Genomic DNA, 16,196 nt, shown 5'->3' with positions numbered 1-16,196 from the left:
TCATCATTGGTCTACTCTGGCCTCCAATCAGGAGGTCTGGAGACACACCATCTATAACGCTGATGCTTCCTTTGAGAATGCATGCAGGAGAAAAGACAACGCAGAAAGAATCGTGTCTTGCCGATATCATCCAAGGAGTCTTTCCACTGTGCCTTTTGTAATGGGACTTGTCTATCTCACATTGGCCCTTTTAGCCACCAGCGCGCTTGTAGCAAATGTGGGCAGAGTCCTTCCCAAATCTTCGTTTGTGAAGCCTAGCCATGATGATGATGATGATGATGATGATGATGATGATGATATAGTAACAGAGATCGGTAGGTGCAAATTTATCAAATTATTTTAAATGGTATAAAATAGCCATAGGTATAGCCCTTTTACTTGCATTTTGGACCGTGGAATATAAAATTGGGAGGATTTCTTTTGAAATCTATGACTAATATTTGTGCCTATATGCTTGTAAAAGTATGGTAGGCTGTGCAATTTTAACCCTTCTCTGAAAGTTGTTTTGCTTTTAGTCTCCAGGAGTTTCCCAATAAAACCAACTGGTAAGCATTGCAGCCAGAATCCACCTTAACTTCCTCTTTAAGTTCAGTGTAACCAAGATTCATTTTTAATAAATGACCTTGACTGAGATTTGCCTCAGGACATAAAACTGTAAAAACAAGCCTAAATGAAAATGCACTATTGATCTCTATCTCCCATTTAAAAATTGAACTAACAGGGAAAGCCAGGATGCATCTTTCCATTTGCAGTATAAAGACTTTTCTGGTTGTGCCTAATACACACTGGAATTCATACTGAGACAAGGCTGCTGATAAGCAGTTTCTAGACTTGTTGGCCTGATTAACATTCAGTGGCCACAGAGTTCAGCAAGAAGAGCATCCACCACAGTTCAGACTTAAATGATGTGAGTTGTTCCTAATGTGTGTAGATGTATTGCCTGGATCTCAGCAAGGCAATTTTTCTTATAAGAAAGTCATCTGCAGAAGAATCCATTCTTTGTGATTTGCTGTGCTTTCAGCAGAATAATGGAAAATATAACTAGGAAGGACCACCTGAAGTCATTTAGTCAATTCCATTGGGCTGAGGCAGGACTAATTCCAGTGTACCATAATGGACATATGTTTTGATAAGATAGGTTAGAAATCACTAGTAATGGTAAATCTACCATGTCCTCACATGGTTAATGACAGTACTTCTCGGAGCAGCTAGAAACTGTTTCCTAACTTCTTATCTAGAACCACCTTGCTGCAATTTAAGCCATTATTTCTTGTCCTATTCAGTAAGGATTTGGAGCTACTTACACATATTTGAAAACTATTATATTCCTTCTGCAGACTTTTTTTTTTTTAACAGAGAAAACAATCTCACTTTCTTAAATCTTTTCCCTTAAGTCATGCATTATAGAACTCTTGAAATATTTTTCTTGCTCTTTTTTTGTCTCCTTCAAATCCCTCCATACTTGTCATGTGATGCTGTAGCTGAACTAGGATGGAATATTCCAGCCAAGAAGACTGAAAGGATTACTTTCTTGTGATCTTTTTACTTTTTGGTCTCATTCTTTCACATTCTAGTGCAATTTGCAAACTTCAAGTTTGCATCATCCAAGTTTTGAATGAAAATATCAGCACCTGATGTAGGAGAGAACCCAATGGAATAATTTTCTAACCCCTGCTTCCAGCTTGATAATGAATAATTATTATCTACATTTGAGGACTAATCATCAAAAAGATTTTTATCCACATCGTAACTTTAATATAGCAGTTATTAATTTAGCTGTGAGGAAACCCTGTGAAGTTTTTGGTACTCTTTTACTGTAGTCAAAATACATGACATTTTTTTCTGCTCCATCTGCAATGTCTGTTTACAAGGAGATCATACTGATTTGACATAATTTTTTCCTGAAAAATGTACATAAGCTGTTGCTCATATCTTTGATATCTTGTGGGTACTTATGCGCACATTTTCTCTGAGACACACTCTGCAGACTAGTCAAAACAGAAAAAACAGAAAAATGTTCCAAGGAAAGATGTGCTCTTTCTCCTTCTTGTTTGGTTTTTCTTTTTTTCCCCCAGAAATTATTATATATCCTGATTCGGCCCAGCCTCCCCCTGGCTTACTACTGGGAGCAATCCTATCGTGAATTCTCCTATAGGGAATTCCTTGGGAGCACTGACTGAAGCAAACTGCCATTTATTGTTTTATTTAAAGAAAGATATACACAGTCATTCAAACTTTAGCCATTAACTTCCTGATAGAAATGGTAGTCTTTAAAAGTCTTAGAAAGGTTTGTAAGTGCTAGCAGAATTTCACCAAATACTTTTATCAAACTATTTATGGGCAAGCCCTCTAATACATGCAGATGTAGACTTCGATGAAACACAAAAGATGAATCCAATTCCAGCAGTTGTACAAATATTAGTAATATAAAAGGAAAGATTTCTTACCGTGTAAAACCAAAATTTAACGATGGGAGCATTGTAAAACTCATAAATCTTTCTTCCAATAGGGATCATTCTGTGCCTGCTCTGAACTTCCTCTTCCTCCTTCTTTCTTGAGGACTCGCCATTCCCTCGTCCCAGCATTGCCTAGAGGAAAGGATATATTTGTGTTCATTTCTTTGTGAAAGGCAAATTAAACTATTTTTTGAAATGTCAACAGGAAACCGTTCAAAACTTTTCTGATTTCTTGATCTTTAGATAAAACCAGGTGAGCGCAGCTGGGTGTAAAATACTTTGTTCTCAGATTATCTTTTTTTGCAGGAAAGCTGCTGTTTAATATGTTGAAAACTGAAAAAGCCATGCTTTGGCCTCAACTCTCAGCTTCAGAGTGAAATTTCTGAGTGGTGAACAAAAGATGAGATGTGGACAATATTTCTCCTTTTCTCTCGTATGGACGTAAACATTTTTACCTGGCAACAGCTTTTTGTTGTTTACTTCTATTTAATAAATAGAAGCAGAGAGAAAACATATATGTTTTGGTTTTAAACAAAGAGAAGTTCATAAGGCTGAGACTGAGAAAGAATAACGGGAAAAGACGAGTTGGCAGTTTGCTGGACAAGGAAGCCAGTATCTCCTTTTATGCTGATCACTGGATCTGACACAAGTGAATTCTACATGGATGTAAGAGCTAGGAGAGCTCACAGCTGCATTGAGGCCTTGGATTGAAATATCCATGTACATGGTCGTAGCTTGTTCTATAGTGAAGTTCCAGATTGCTCATGCAGTGCCTCTGTTAGGCTTGATCTCACTGTTACCACTGCAATTCAGACCCACTGAAGAGCTATGCTGAGCTCCAGGAACACACACTTAAGAGGTCCTCAGGTATAAGTGCAAACCTAGCAATCAAAAAAGGTAATATTTTGTTTACTCTTAATTTTGTGGTCCGCTGCAGAGAGGTGGAAGAACCAAACTATATAATCACTGAAGTTAGTGCTTAAAAGAAGGTGATCCTTTGTATTTGGAATGTAACATGATCTATTAAATGTTCATTCTAAAGCAATTATTCAGTTAATAATAGACTAAGAGTGGATTTTAGGTCACTGTGCCCTGAGCAAGTTCTTACTATTTAGTTTGTGGATGCACCTCCGGAAGGTAGCACTACCCCACATGGAAGCATTTGTAAGAACTGAGACATGACTGTCCTGAGTATGCATGATGATGCTTTTATTTAAATGTTTCTATAATGTTTTTCTACAATAGACGAAAGCCCTTTCTACTTATGTTAACTGAAGCAAACTTTCACCATCTGTGAAGTTGTTCTCATCTGGAACTTAAATATGTGGAAAACTAAGAGAACAATTAGATGCCAGACATAATGTCTTTCAATAACAAGGTCCCTCTTTTATCTATCTTTGTGCTCTCTGATTCAACAGGATGTTCAGCACGTACTTAGCTAACCAGTTACATGTGAGCTATTTCACCTTCTAGACCTCTGCAGGAACTGGTGATGCACTTCTCACATATTTAAAAGTAAGAAACACCATCTAACTTTTTCTTCCCTTTCCTACCCAGTGTGAAGCTATACATACACATCTTGTTCCTGTGAAATAGTAATTTGTAATGATAAGCTCATGACCACATTTTTCTTTCTTTCAGTCAGTACAGGTATTTGTAACATTATTAGGACTGTCTTTGGTCCAATATGGCTCCTGCCTAGTATTTCTCTTTCACTTCAAAATATTACTACTTTCCACGTGGACCCTTATACTTTTGAATTTGACTATACATGGATGTTGCCCTGCACATTTTTAATAAAATACAACAAAGATTCAGACAGAAACTAACCTGTTGGGACCCTCTCAAAACTATAGTCTGCTTTGATGTAGTTATATATTTCCTCTACCTTTTAATGGCTGAAGACTTTTAAGTTCATATCCATAATTGTAGATAAACCAATAAATATTAAAAATCTAAATGCTCCTCCTGCTGGTTTTCACAGAGCACATAAAAACCCTTAAAAGTCCATCAAGATTTTTATAAAAAAAGGAAAAGGACAATGTGGCTGTTAAGCAGAGGAGAGGTTTTCTTCTAGTGAAGCAGATAGCTTGCAAGAATATGAGACTTACTGAATATAACTACAGTAGCAGAAGTTATACAACTGCCACAGAAGGTATCATTACCTGAATGCTACAAACCCAAAGTGATTCTTTGATCTATAGCATGGATAGTTTATATGGGTGTGGGGGGAGGGGGAGTGGAATAAGATCTGAATTTAGGAAAATTATAGCCTAAGAAGGTATTAATTTCTTTGCTTCTCCCTACCTCCTGATACTGTTCAGGGAAATCTGCCACCTGGAGCAGCTTTTAGTGTAGCTTTTCCCAAGGCTTTGTCTCTACTGTCCTCTGGTGCTCAGGAATTTTGCAGCAGAGTGAAAATAAATGCTGGCTACTTTAACAAATGAGCAGTGCTGTGCTTTAATGTAAGGGATTATTTTGAAGAGTTCAAATCCTTCATAATTTTACAAATTTACTGATTCTGAGACAGACTTAATTCTAAATGGTATCAGAGAGTTGTGGATGTTTTTATGGTAATGCTCCTTCAGTATCTGGATTTATGCTTTAGCTCATGAATTCTGATTTCCTATTTGCTACTGCTTTCTCGTTGATAATGATGCTGTAATTTTATCTCATTATAATTATTTTTTAATTAATTGTATCTTCTCCCCTCCCCCATGCTACAGATGGGGAATTTCTCATGTGGATTAGATTCGACCTGATCTTCCTGACTATTAATTATACCTCAGTATTAACAAACTGAAAAGCTTCCCCATTAGAAACATTCAGAAATATCCTAAGTAAATGTGTCAACAGAATAACTGCAATGCCAAATGTGAATGAATGTTTTCCTTGGAGCAGGGTGCAATAGGATGGGAATAACTCAACACACTGCTCTGTGTGGGCGGCATCTCTCTAATACACGATTTTGTCCATGATTCACCAATGAGTCATGCAAGGTAAATTCGTCAGCAGCTCAGCCTCATTGTGAAGTACAGTAGAACTGCATCATTTTAGCCTGAGGGGATTGATGTGCATAGAGTTCTATATGGAGATTTTTCTAATCAGGGTTTTTTGTTGTTGGGCCAGATTTTGTTTTATGTAGTTGAGGACCATTTGCTGATAAGGAACCAGGAGAGTTTTGGGTTGTGCATTTTTGCATTAATATATGTTAATTATACTAAACTATATTTATTTGTTCTATAATTAAGTAACAGGAATTTCAGTCCTGCTAGAATGATTACAGGCTCTTCCAATTTCTTCCTAAGTGAAATCTCGATGCTATATAGAGAATTACCCCGTGTCTCCACAGAACTGGTGTGGAAACGGTCCATAGCTGAGTAGTTATATCTCTGAGCACATTCTGCTATATCCTACACTACGTATGAAAGTGCTGCCTCCATGGCAGTTGTTCTGGGGTTACTGTATTCTGCTTTGAAATACCAGTAGAAAAAAAATTTAATGCCTTTATTTAAAGATGTGCAAAATTGGATTTTCCATGTGATTGGTGGTTCTTTAATACAGAGGAGCAGAGCCAAAGTGCCAGAAGCTCAGTCTTCCTGGCTGCTGAGCAGGGCAAAAGACACAGAGAGTGCCAGGGCTGCTGTGTGGTGGTGCTATGGGAGGGTTTCCAAAATCCTTGGAGAATGACAGAAATCTCTCCTTATGGAGAGAGTCAGCACTTCTGCCTAGTGACCACTAGAAGTGTCTTCCTATTCCATCTTCCAGACAAGCTGAACGGGTGCCTTGCTGCTGGCATGTGAAATGCTATGAGAGTTATCTTCCATTGGGAAGGGTGAGTTTGGCTAGGGCCACTAGGACATTAGTCCTCAGCCTTTCCTATGTTAAGAACTGTACTTTTAGTGATATAATATTTGGTTATTTCTTGCCATGGAGCAAAGGCTAAGCATACATACTAGACATGAACAATGTGATCTCACAGGCCAACAGCTGCTGCTGAAAAGTCCAAACTCAGATTCCTAGACATGCCCATGGAAGTCCAAACTTTCTATTTATTGTGGAAAATTAGAGCAAAATGAGCAAAACAACAACTGAGACATCTTCTAAAGGACTTAGATGACTTATTTGTGTTCTGAAGTAAAACAATGTACTGGGGAACTGTAATATACAAACAATAAGGCACTGAATAGGGTTAAGGATGACTTCCAGAATCAGGGTTATTTTGGGAGGTGGGTAGACTGCTAGGGTGTCTGACTGACCTAAAATCATCTGCAGTTAAGGCCCTGATTAGGACATTTTAAAAGCAGAAAATGTCCCTGGCCTTTAGACTTCAGTTCCCTTCTTTTCCTCTGTGTCCAATATTTAGGATTAATGACTGGCAGTTCCATGAATAAATTGTGGTAAATTCCTTGGTGCTGAGGAGCATTGATGAAAGCAGAATTCAAGTGCTTTTGTGAGTATCCACTATAAGTCTGTTGCTTAGCATCTAGGTGTTAAAGAAATGTGGGCCTAGCACTCTTACATATCTGTTATAAAGTTTAAAGCAGGTGTGAATAACAAGTAGCTTACAGTGAATAAACACAACATCTTCATAGTATATCCATATGTTGAGCTACCCAGCAGACCCTTTGAGAGGAGCACAAAGCAAATACATACTTGCATGCAGATGCACCCATGTGCAGACTTACTTCGCTGTTGCTGTAGTCTACGTGATCACATTATTTTGTGCATATGAGGTGTAAAATAGTGAAAAGATCGCTGTAGGCCTGTAAGTCATGCAGTCAGCACAAGTGCAATGCAGAAGAAGAAATCGACTCTTTGGTCAGTCTTTAATCACCTGGGCTTGGCAGTGCAAGACATACAAGTCTTCATAAGAAATCAGTGAATAGACTTGACTAGATGAGATCTATTTATCTTCATTTTAGCAGAGAGAATATGGGTGTAATATAATAGGAATAGAGACCTGAGAAGTATTCATTGGGGATAACTAGAGAGAGAGTTAGGCAGATTGTTTCAGTAATACTTTATTTGCCCAAAAAGGGTTTTTAATACTTTATTTGACCAAAATGATTTTTAATATATTAATTTTGTTTTTTAATCTTCAAGATAAAACCCAAACCATGGAAAAATTTTGAAAATATTTTAGATGATCATTCATCAATTAAGTAAATGAATAAAAGAAAATTGTATTAATAATAAAAAAATTGTTTGGTTGTCCTGAAAAGAAAAATACACAGATCATTCTGAATACAATAGTTGCAAACTACAGTTAGGGTGAGTGACTGACCTGTTAAGCCAGAGTTCAGCAATGGATTAAATGTTTATGATATAACATCACAATAAATTGTTATTCTTAATGAACTACAAATAAGGTACCCTTAAATAGTAAGGGATACTATGGCTAAAGGGAAAGTTCACAAAGCCACTATCCAGTCTTTCAGGCATTCTCTTATCAGTAGAGAAGAAACCTGACCTAACTTATCCCAGACCATTTGACTAAGGCTGGAACGACAGAAAACTTCAATCCAAAATATTTTCTAATATTTAAAACATGTCAGGTGACTAAATGTAACTGCCTATGGCATCTAACCACAGATATTCAAACATCTGTTTGCTAGCAATTATTCTCTCCTCACTACTGAGGAGCACCTGAGCAAAGAACCTGTGTTAGAAGCTCTATAGCATGGTATAGATTACATGCAGAAATACTAAGTCAGCAGTGGTGCACCAAAGATAGTTTTCAGTCTTGGTGGACTCCACAGGAACATACCTTATTTACAGGAGCTTGTAAAGAAAAGCCTGTAAAAAAAAAGTGTCTGAGACTTCATTAGAATGACGCACTAAATTTGAAGGAGTTCAGGGCAGAGTCAGTGACAGAAAAGAGCGATAGGACTGTCAGCACATGGAAGGGAGAAGAGTGGGAAAAGATTCATCTAAGATTCATCTGGAAAAGCAGGTCCAGTGCACATATCACTTCTTTGCAGCAGGAGTTAGAAGGGAAAAAGGAAGCAGTATTGTAGACAAGAAACCAGGAGCTAACTGCAGAGAGATGGAAAAGACATCTTCCCCAAATTTCTCCCCATTGCCAAGAAAAAGGCAGCTTGCAAAGTGCTTATTTGATTTGAATAGGCACTTTATAAGTGGATCAGAAGCCAGGGATAGTAAATTGCAATCAAAAGCTAATGAGCAGAGAATGCCCCATTGCTTCCATTGCTGCTATTCTGACTTCTGGTCCTTCCCAACAGCTGGGTTCTTGCCTGCAAACAGGTCCTGTAGGTGGGTCTTGTGGGCTGCTCCTTCGGCTTTCCTGCATATTGGGTCCTGTAGGCAGGTCCTTCTGCCTGCCTGCAGTCGGGGTCCTGTGGGCAGCTCCTGCTGTTTGCCTGTGGGAAACAGTCTGGTTTTTTTTTTTTTTTTTTTTTTTTTTTTAAACTCAGCCAGGAAAATCCCTTTTACTTCTACGCCTCTATCCTGACCAGTTGGGACTGAGTTTTAAGCCTTTTCAAAGACATCACAATCAAACCTAAACAAATGCAAAACAAACTAAGCTAAGGCAGATCTGATAGCCTGTATGCTACTTGCCCAAATTAAAAAGTGTCAAACAACAGAATAAGAGATTGGAAGTAGATGACTTGTATAATTTTCAAACCTTTAGTTGTTTGATTCCCTTTGTGGTGCAAATTATTCCTCTGAGGCTATGTTATTAGTACAAACTAGTCCCTCCTTACATAAATCTGCTGAGCTGCAGAAGCTGAGCTGTCTAGGTGCTTGTTAGTGTCTTCCGTGGATTAAAAATTGGATGTATGTTTGTATGAGAGGTAATGACCACAAATACAGAAAGAATTTTGAAAAAAGTTTTCATCATTTTTCTGGCCTGTTTACACACTTACTTGCCCTCTAATGAAGTTAACTAAAGGAAAAAACCTCTGGCTTCTATGAATTATTAGGCATTTCCAACAAAAGGTAGACTTTACAAGCTCCTTTTCCACCAGAGAGAACCACATATCATGACTGAGTGCTTCTGAAATCTCATTCATTTATTTCAGACAATGTGGCATCAAATTGAGTCAAATTATGAGATATTACACCAGAACATGATGCATCAACATCACCATGCACTGCTGCAACATCAAGACAAAATGATGGCAACTTGTATGTTTTGAGTACCCATGGAGGAGAGAGGAATGTGAAGAGTGGTATCCTATCATCTGCTAAATTGAACCATCAGACAGTCTGCAATGCCTACAGAGGTAGGAATAACAAATTGACAGTGCTGAGGCTGATGATTTATTGTCAGCACTTACAGTGAGTTCCATGTCTTCCTCATCTTTTTCTTTCACTGGCTTCTCTGGTTCTTCTGGCTCTTTTTCTTGAAGATGGATCTCACTGGCCTGGGACATGTAGGGCATATCATCTTTGTTCTTGAACTCCAAGCTGAGGATTGAAGGAGGAAGTAGAATTCCTAGAATTACCTAGAGCAATAATAATAACAATAATCATCACAGAAAGTAGATATGGTCATAATGGTTACTTAGTATCAAATAGAACAACTCCCTTAGGACATTCAGGAAAAGAAAGATGTGTGCATGTGAGTTTCTACAACAATATAGCATTTGTCATTCGGGATAATGCTAAACAAAGCATATAACTTCTACTAGTGTTGTTGTGAATGCTCTTGAATATTTTATCTGTTTGTGCCTTATCAGATGCATATTGCTACATACTAGAATATATTTACAAAGTATTATATAAGGTCAGTGGTAGGTGGGACCACACAGGTGTTCAGACCTTGGACCTGCAAATTTCTGAATTTTACATAATAGAAAATATAAATGTAAATTACACACAAACAGTATTAGTTTCTACACAGAGGATTAATAGGTCTCAAGCTCTCTGTGTCCATGTTTAGCGCACATAGGTAGTCAAAGTGTGTGTGTGCTGATGTGCTTAGATATGTGGTCCCCTTGGATTTTGCTTCAGTAACCAGGCAGCTGTGTAATGGTCATGTTAATGCCAGGTCTTTCCTTTCTGCCTTCCCTCTCTTATGATACAGAAGTGTAGAAACCACTAAATTACCTTGTGTGGATATATAAGTAATGAACAATGGTTGGGGTTAAATCCTTAGTATAACTGAATAGATATCATAATAACACAAAGAGAAGTAGCCTGTCTGTATTCATATGCACAAGAAATCTCCAGGTTATGCTGTAATCTCTTGGAGAATGATTTTGTTATAAATCCCTCCCTAAATGATAGTGAAACCAGATAGTTAGCTTGTTGGTCAGGGAGGATGACTGCTTGTGCTCATCATATCAGCAGACAGCCTGTGTGTTGTTGAAACCATTCAAGTACGCAATTAGGAGCAGCTAATGAATGCCGTGCCCTGTCTCAGAAGAGCTACTTACACTGCTCCTGCACTCACAAAAGCATGTGTCCAGGGAGAGGGGGTTACAAGCAGACCTGGCTTCACAGAGAGGCTATTTTTAAGAACAGGCAGGATTAAAAATTGCCTCTGCCCCTTCCATTGGTGCTATACATCTCAAGCAAAAATCTAAAGCATTACATTCAGTCTTCCTGCCATTTGTCAGTTTCAAAGGGAGAACCTGGTTCTTGGAAAATAAACCATGACTCATGCTTGCAAATTTATTTCTTTGCCATGCTGCCTCTTGCTCTTGTAGCTTATAGCCTGCTTTAAATGTGCCCTGCTAATGAGCCTCAGTGGAGTAAAATACGGACTAGAAACTGAATAAAAGACTCTTGTGAAGCCCTGATGTTACAAGAAGCTGAAAAGAAAGAGCCCGTTACCTTCAGTTATTCACTATGAAAGAAAGGTCTATTTTATGGCTTAAGAGATGTATGCTGAAAAGAGGAATGCTGAAAAGTAGGAAATCGGTTGCTGCACTCTTCCCTGTGCACTCAGGTTGAATATCTACAAAATCAAGCAGGGAACAAAGCAGCTGTCCCTCTGAAGGGCAACAGGCCCGTGAGTTAAGTCAGAAAATAGGTAGTAGAAATGTCTCGAAATGTGAGATTGTTTTCTCTCTATAGCAGAAAAACAATATGCACAGGTCCTGCAGGAGGGTGATGAGAATGCTATCAGCTACTTGTTCTCATTTATCGCTGTCACTGGATTAGACCCAGTATGATAATGATACATGTACTCCTAAGCATTCTTGACATTACTAAACATCTTTTCACACAGCAAAACAGCTGAGCAACTACTGCTTTTCATACACCCAACTAGTGCAGGAGAGACAATCCTTATACTGAAAATAGTTCTGAGGGATTTAGGAGGAAGAGGCAATTCCTGGTTATGTTCTGACTTGTGACTACTTTGGTGAAGGTGAAATGTGCCAACCCACGGACACAAATTAATCTCCCAGAATTCACCTTGCTCTGTTAGCAGTTTTGTCAACTGTGGAAGTAAAGCCTAAATAGCTTTGAAAATTAAATTGTCCTCTAGAGCCTGTAAGGTAGACCTTTCAGGTCAGTCATCAGGAAGATTGGCAAGGGATTGCAAGGAAATTTGTGTTGCTTACTTTTGTCTATTCTGGGGAAGGTTGTTAGATCAGCACCTTTCACTAGCGGTTAATTCACTTACACATCCTTTCCTTTATCTCTAGAATACTTGGCTAACTCCTCAAGTATACAGGTAGGATGACACAATGATCTCCTGGCTCAATTCTTATTCTGATAACCAGTGCCAGATGGGACTTTGAGAAAGGGAATGAAAAAACTAAGCAATGTACTTTGAGCTTAGGTTTGAGACAAGCTCCCTGCTGAAAAACTGAACACAGGAAGAATATACCCTGCAAATAAGAACCTGAAATATGGTTAATTGAGACAGTTATTACTGACTTGTTGTGAGCTCTGTCACCATTTATCAGAACTTCTCTGAATGTTTATTTTATTTTAAAACAGGACTCACCTTTAGGCCAGAATTTTTGCGCATCCGGAGGCGACCCATCCACATGTCTGTGAGCAGCATTTGGCTGCAAGTGTGAGCAATGAAGTCCCTGTGTTTGGCTGCCACTGCAAGCTGCAGGCATGTGGCGTTGCTCCAGTTCTTCAGCTCATAGGTCAGCAGTTTCATTGCCAGTTGTTCATCCTGCTTGTACGACTGGTCCAACAGCTCCACAGCCAACTGGCCAAAGTCCCTGCAACAGGGGGACATCCATTCACTCCCGTTAGCCCACGTAGGCCTATGCAGAAAACACCTCTCTGCAACTGACAGCCTCTGTAAGGGGGACATCACCTTCCATCATGCAAATTGTGATGTCAGCTGTACATACGGAAACCCACAATTTCAAATATGAGTGTCTAATGTTAGGCATATAAATAAGTGCCCTGACTTAGCTGTGATGAACACCCACACCTACCAGCTGTCTGCTCCCACCTTCCTGCCCACCTCCCTGACATTTTCTAGCTGAAATCCTCTGGTTATCTGCAGCCTAAAGGATTGCTTCTGTGCTGTTTGCCCATGGCTTCATGGTCAAGTCTCTCGGAAAAAGGAGCATCCATTATTCCTTTTAAAATTCTGCGCCTCTGACTTTGAACCTCAGGAAAGATTCTTATGGAATCTAGTATCTTGCCTTGCTCATCTAAGTGTGAGCTCTTGGTTAATTAACACTTTTGCCTGACTAGTATGTTCCTAAGGATTTCAATAACTTTTCTGCTTGGTATGTACAGAGAAATATTGCAGCCTGACTCTTGAGCCCACAGGGAGAACACATAAACAGTATAGATATTTCACTGCCTTCTTGATACCTTCTCTTTCAGAAGTTACACTGCTAGAAACTTTGCTACTCTGGTAGACAGATTGTTTAAAGGCCATTTAGATTTTCTCTAAAGGGACTGCATTTTCCCTACAAGTTAGAAAAGACAGCCAGGTACAGATAAGAACATTTTAGACAGGTTCCCCAGCCTCTCTTCTCTCTTCTTTTTTTCCCTCAGAAAAGTGTACATGAAAGAAAATTCACCTGGAATTATGGTTCAGCTCTTGGGATATGTCATCCACCATGTCATTTTCTGATGCTTCGTGGGCCATGGCTTTGCAGAGTTTACAGGCCACCAGTGCTTTAGCCATAGCCTCTTCCCCATGTTGCCAAAAGAAGAGGGCCATCTTTTGACGTTTCATCAGCACAGCCCACACCATCAGCTCGTGGAATGGGAAGGGAAAGTGATTGATCTCAGGGTCATCCATATCAATATCAACTTCTTCTTCTTTTTTCTTTGTTGTTTTCCTCCCTCGACGCAGAGGGACGTCATCCTGTGAAAATTTTAGAGAATTTTTTTTCACGAGTGAAGGAACTGAATCAATTCACACAATTAATTGAAGTCAGTACCTGAGATGTCAAATGCATTTTCTGCAGACCATCCCCTTCATTTTTTTTTGGACAAAATATTTAACATGGGAAAATGATAAAAAAGTATTGTTGTATGCACTGTAATTAAAAAGTCAGTAACCCATTATCTAAACACAGGGATAAGAGCCTTGAATTGTCACTCTGAATTGTTCCTTCTCCCTAATAACACAGAACACAATCATACAATATTAAGAATCATTTTAGAAAAGCCACCATTAAAATAAAAGTTAAGAGTTCACTCCAAGTATAACATCTGCTGTAATCCATCTGCCTCATTCCACCTCCAGAAAGTATATATCCAGAGACTGTTCTGGTCTGCTGAAGATCCCCTCCATGCTTATTCTTTTGTTTTCCCCCTTTATCCTCTTACAAAGACAGCAATCTCCCTTCTGCACGCCTATTCTGCACATTCATTCCTTCTTTCTCCATCTCTTTATTGTTTCTATCACCTTTAGTTTCTTTCTCATTTTAGCATGTTGCTTTTATCAGATGAGTGGACCTATTCTGAAAACACTACTATCTCCTTGAAGCATTGGGGGAGCCAAATAGTGCCAATAAAACCGAGAGAACTTTGGCCTATACAAAGATTTCTGCATCATTCTCTGCAAGTATTTAATTTCTCTGAACATGTTTTGACAGTATATAGATATCTCACTGAAATTCTGCTTGGCCTGACAGACTGAAATATTTTGTTTAATCCTCATGAAAAAAAAAAAAGATCCCTAGAGGGGCAGAGCCCTCTTTTCCCTTGTCTATCTGCTTGACTTTTATTAAGAAATGTTTCTTAATCTGGCCCCTGTGTAAACTAGTTATCTCGGTGAAAAATACAATTCATGCCTTCATTACAGTGAATTTAAACATTTTCTGGATATAGCATATATTTGTCAAAGAAGGAAAAGATATTAAGATTTATCACAGGTTGCCTACCTCCATTCCCAACAGTTTCAGGGCTTTTGGCTGTACAAAAAAATTGGAAAAATGTTATTTCTCCCAGAATAGTAATAAAAAATTACAGCTATTTGTGCACATATATGTACATACATGTGTAATGTGATGTAGAATACAGAATATAATATATATGTAATACAATGCAATGTAATATAATATACATAAATATAACAATCAAATAATTGTATATATATAGTTATATCAAGCTTAAGTTCAACCCTATTTCACCAAAAACACAACACAAGACATACATTTGGATTCAGGTAGAAATTGCATCTGGCTAGGGGCTGCTCTAGTGGGAAAGAGAGAGGAATTACTGATAAGGCACGAAGGGATTTCTGTGGAGTACATCAGTGTTTTGGCTATTGCCCTGGCATACTCTTACTGACTGTTGTGGAGCTGCTCTGTGTGTTGGTTCAGTATTTGTGGAATCACTACCCAAATGCTTTTCTTGATGGAGTGATTATGGGAAAGAAGTCTCTTCCAGCAGCTACAGTTACTGTCTTTTCTTTCAAATGTGAAAAATATAAGTGTAGGGAAACAAATAAACCCACTTCAGATGGATTTCACAGAGCTGTTGCTATTTATAGACACTTCTACATCCAATGGTGTGTATTGCTAAAATCTGAACTGAGACAGAAAATTAAAATGTGAGGTAAAAATACACAAAGGAACTACAAATCTTACTGCGAGAAGTTGAGCAGATTTTTGTTCATGCTGGATTGCATCAGTGGCAATAAACAGCTTTTGTGCTCTGGAGAGGCAGTAACCTTACTTTTGATTCACAGTGTTGTAATCTATTGAACACAAAAATACTGAACAGTGGCTTGGCCATGAACCCACTGACTATCCAACCAATAAAACCAGTTTTGAGTTAGGAGTTCCTTTGCCCTGAGACCTTCATGCTACATTAGAAGATGAGCCATGAGATAGGAGATGCATCTAACAATGCACAAGTTTTTCAAGTCAAAAGACTTGTCTTTTAAAAGCCATTAATAGTCATAATTACAGATTTTAGAGTCAGAGGAGAGAGTTTTATATGCTGGTCTCACCAGGGCAGCAGAGCCCAATAATTTATTCATTAAATTAATAAAAACCATAGTTTGTATCAGTGCCTGGCTTGTGATGCATTATGGTGAGATAACTGCTATCTACATAATGGAAATGGATCTGTAGACTGCATAGTGTGTGCATGTGGATCCACTCTATCTGGAACCATATAAGAAGCTGTGGTAATCCCTGCTGTGGGTACAGTCATGCAGATGGCAAATAGCTTGTTTCTTACCCTCTTGGGACCAAATAAATTGTGATATAATGTTCTGAAACGCTTTCGTGTGTAATTACAGCGATATGCTCCTCCCATCAGGTACTCTATCACCAAACCAATATCAATCAGACTTATCCGATAATCAGGAGGTAAGTTTCC

At 38.5% G+C, this 16,196-nt stretch overlaps 1 protein-coding gene across 9 annotated transcripts in view; it reads right to left on the bottom strand.

Moving 5' to 3' along the window:
* LOC135407823 (transient receptor potential cation channel subfamily M member 3) overlaps positions 1-16,196 on the bottom strand; it is a 413,117-nt gene that overhangs the window by 37,862 nt on the left and 359,059 nt on the right. For 5 of the 9 annotated variants that reach the window (XM_064643199.1, XM_064643194.1, XM_064643195.1 and 2 more), the window contains 7 exons: positions 16,056-16,196; positions 14,750-14,779; positions 13,436-13,725; positions 12,385-12,613; positions 9,761-9,928; positions 8,714-8,839; positions 2,448-2,588 (listed from right to left, as the gene is read on the bottom strand). In XM_064643199.1, the coding sequence (XP_064499269.1) occupies positions 2,448-2,588; positions 8,714-8,839; positions 9,761-9,928; positions 12,385-12,613; positions 13,436-13,725; positions 14,750-14,779; positions 16,056-16,196 (1,125 nt within the window). The remainder of the gene's footprint in view (positions 1-2,447; positions 2,589-8,713; positions 8,840-9,760; positions 9,929-12,384; positions 12,614-13,435; positions 13,726-14,749; positions 14,780-16,055) is intronic. The other 4 variants (XM_064643198.1, XM_064643200.1, XM_064643201.1 and 1 more) reach the window with 1 other exon arrangement.

Source organism: Pseudopipra pipra, chromosome Z (genome assembly GCF_036250125.1).
Source record: "Pseudopipra pipra isolate bDixPip1 chromosome Z, bDixPip1.hap1, whole genome shotgun sequence".
Classification (NCBI taxonomy): domain Eukaryota; kingdom Metazoa; phylum Chordata; class Aves; order Passeriformes; family Pipridae; genus Pseudopipra; species Pseudopipra pipra.
The sequence above is the reverse complement of the archived record's forward strand: the minus strand, read 5'-3'. Positions and strand labels throughout refer to the sequence as shown.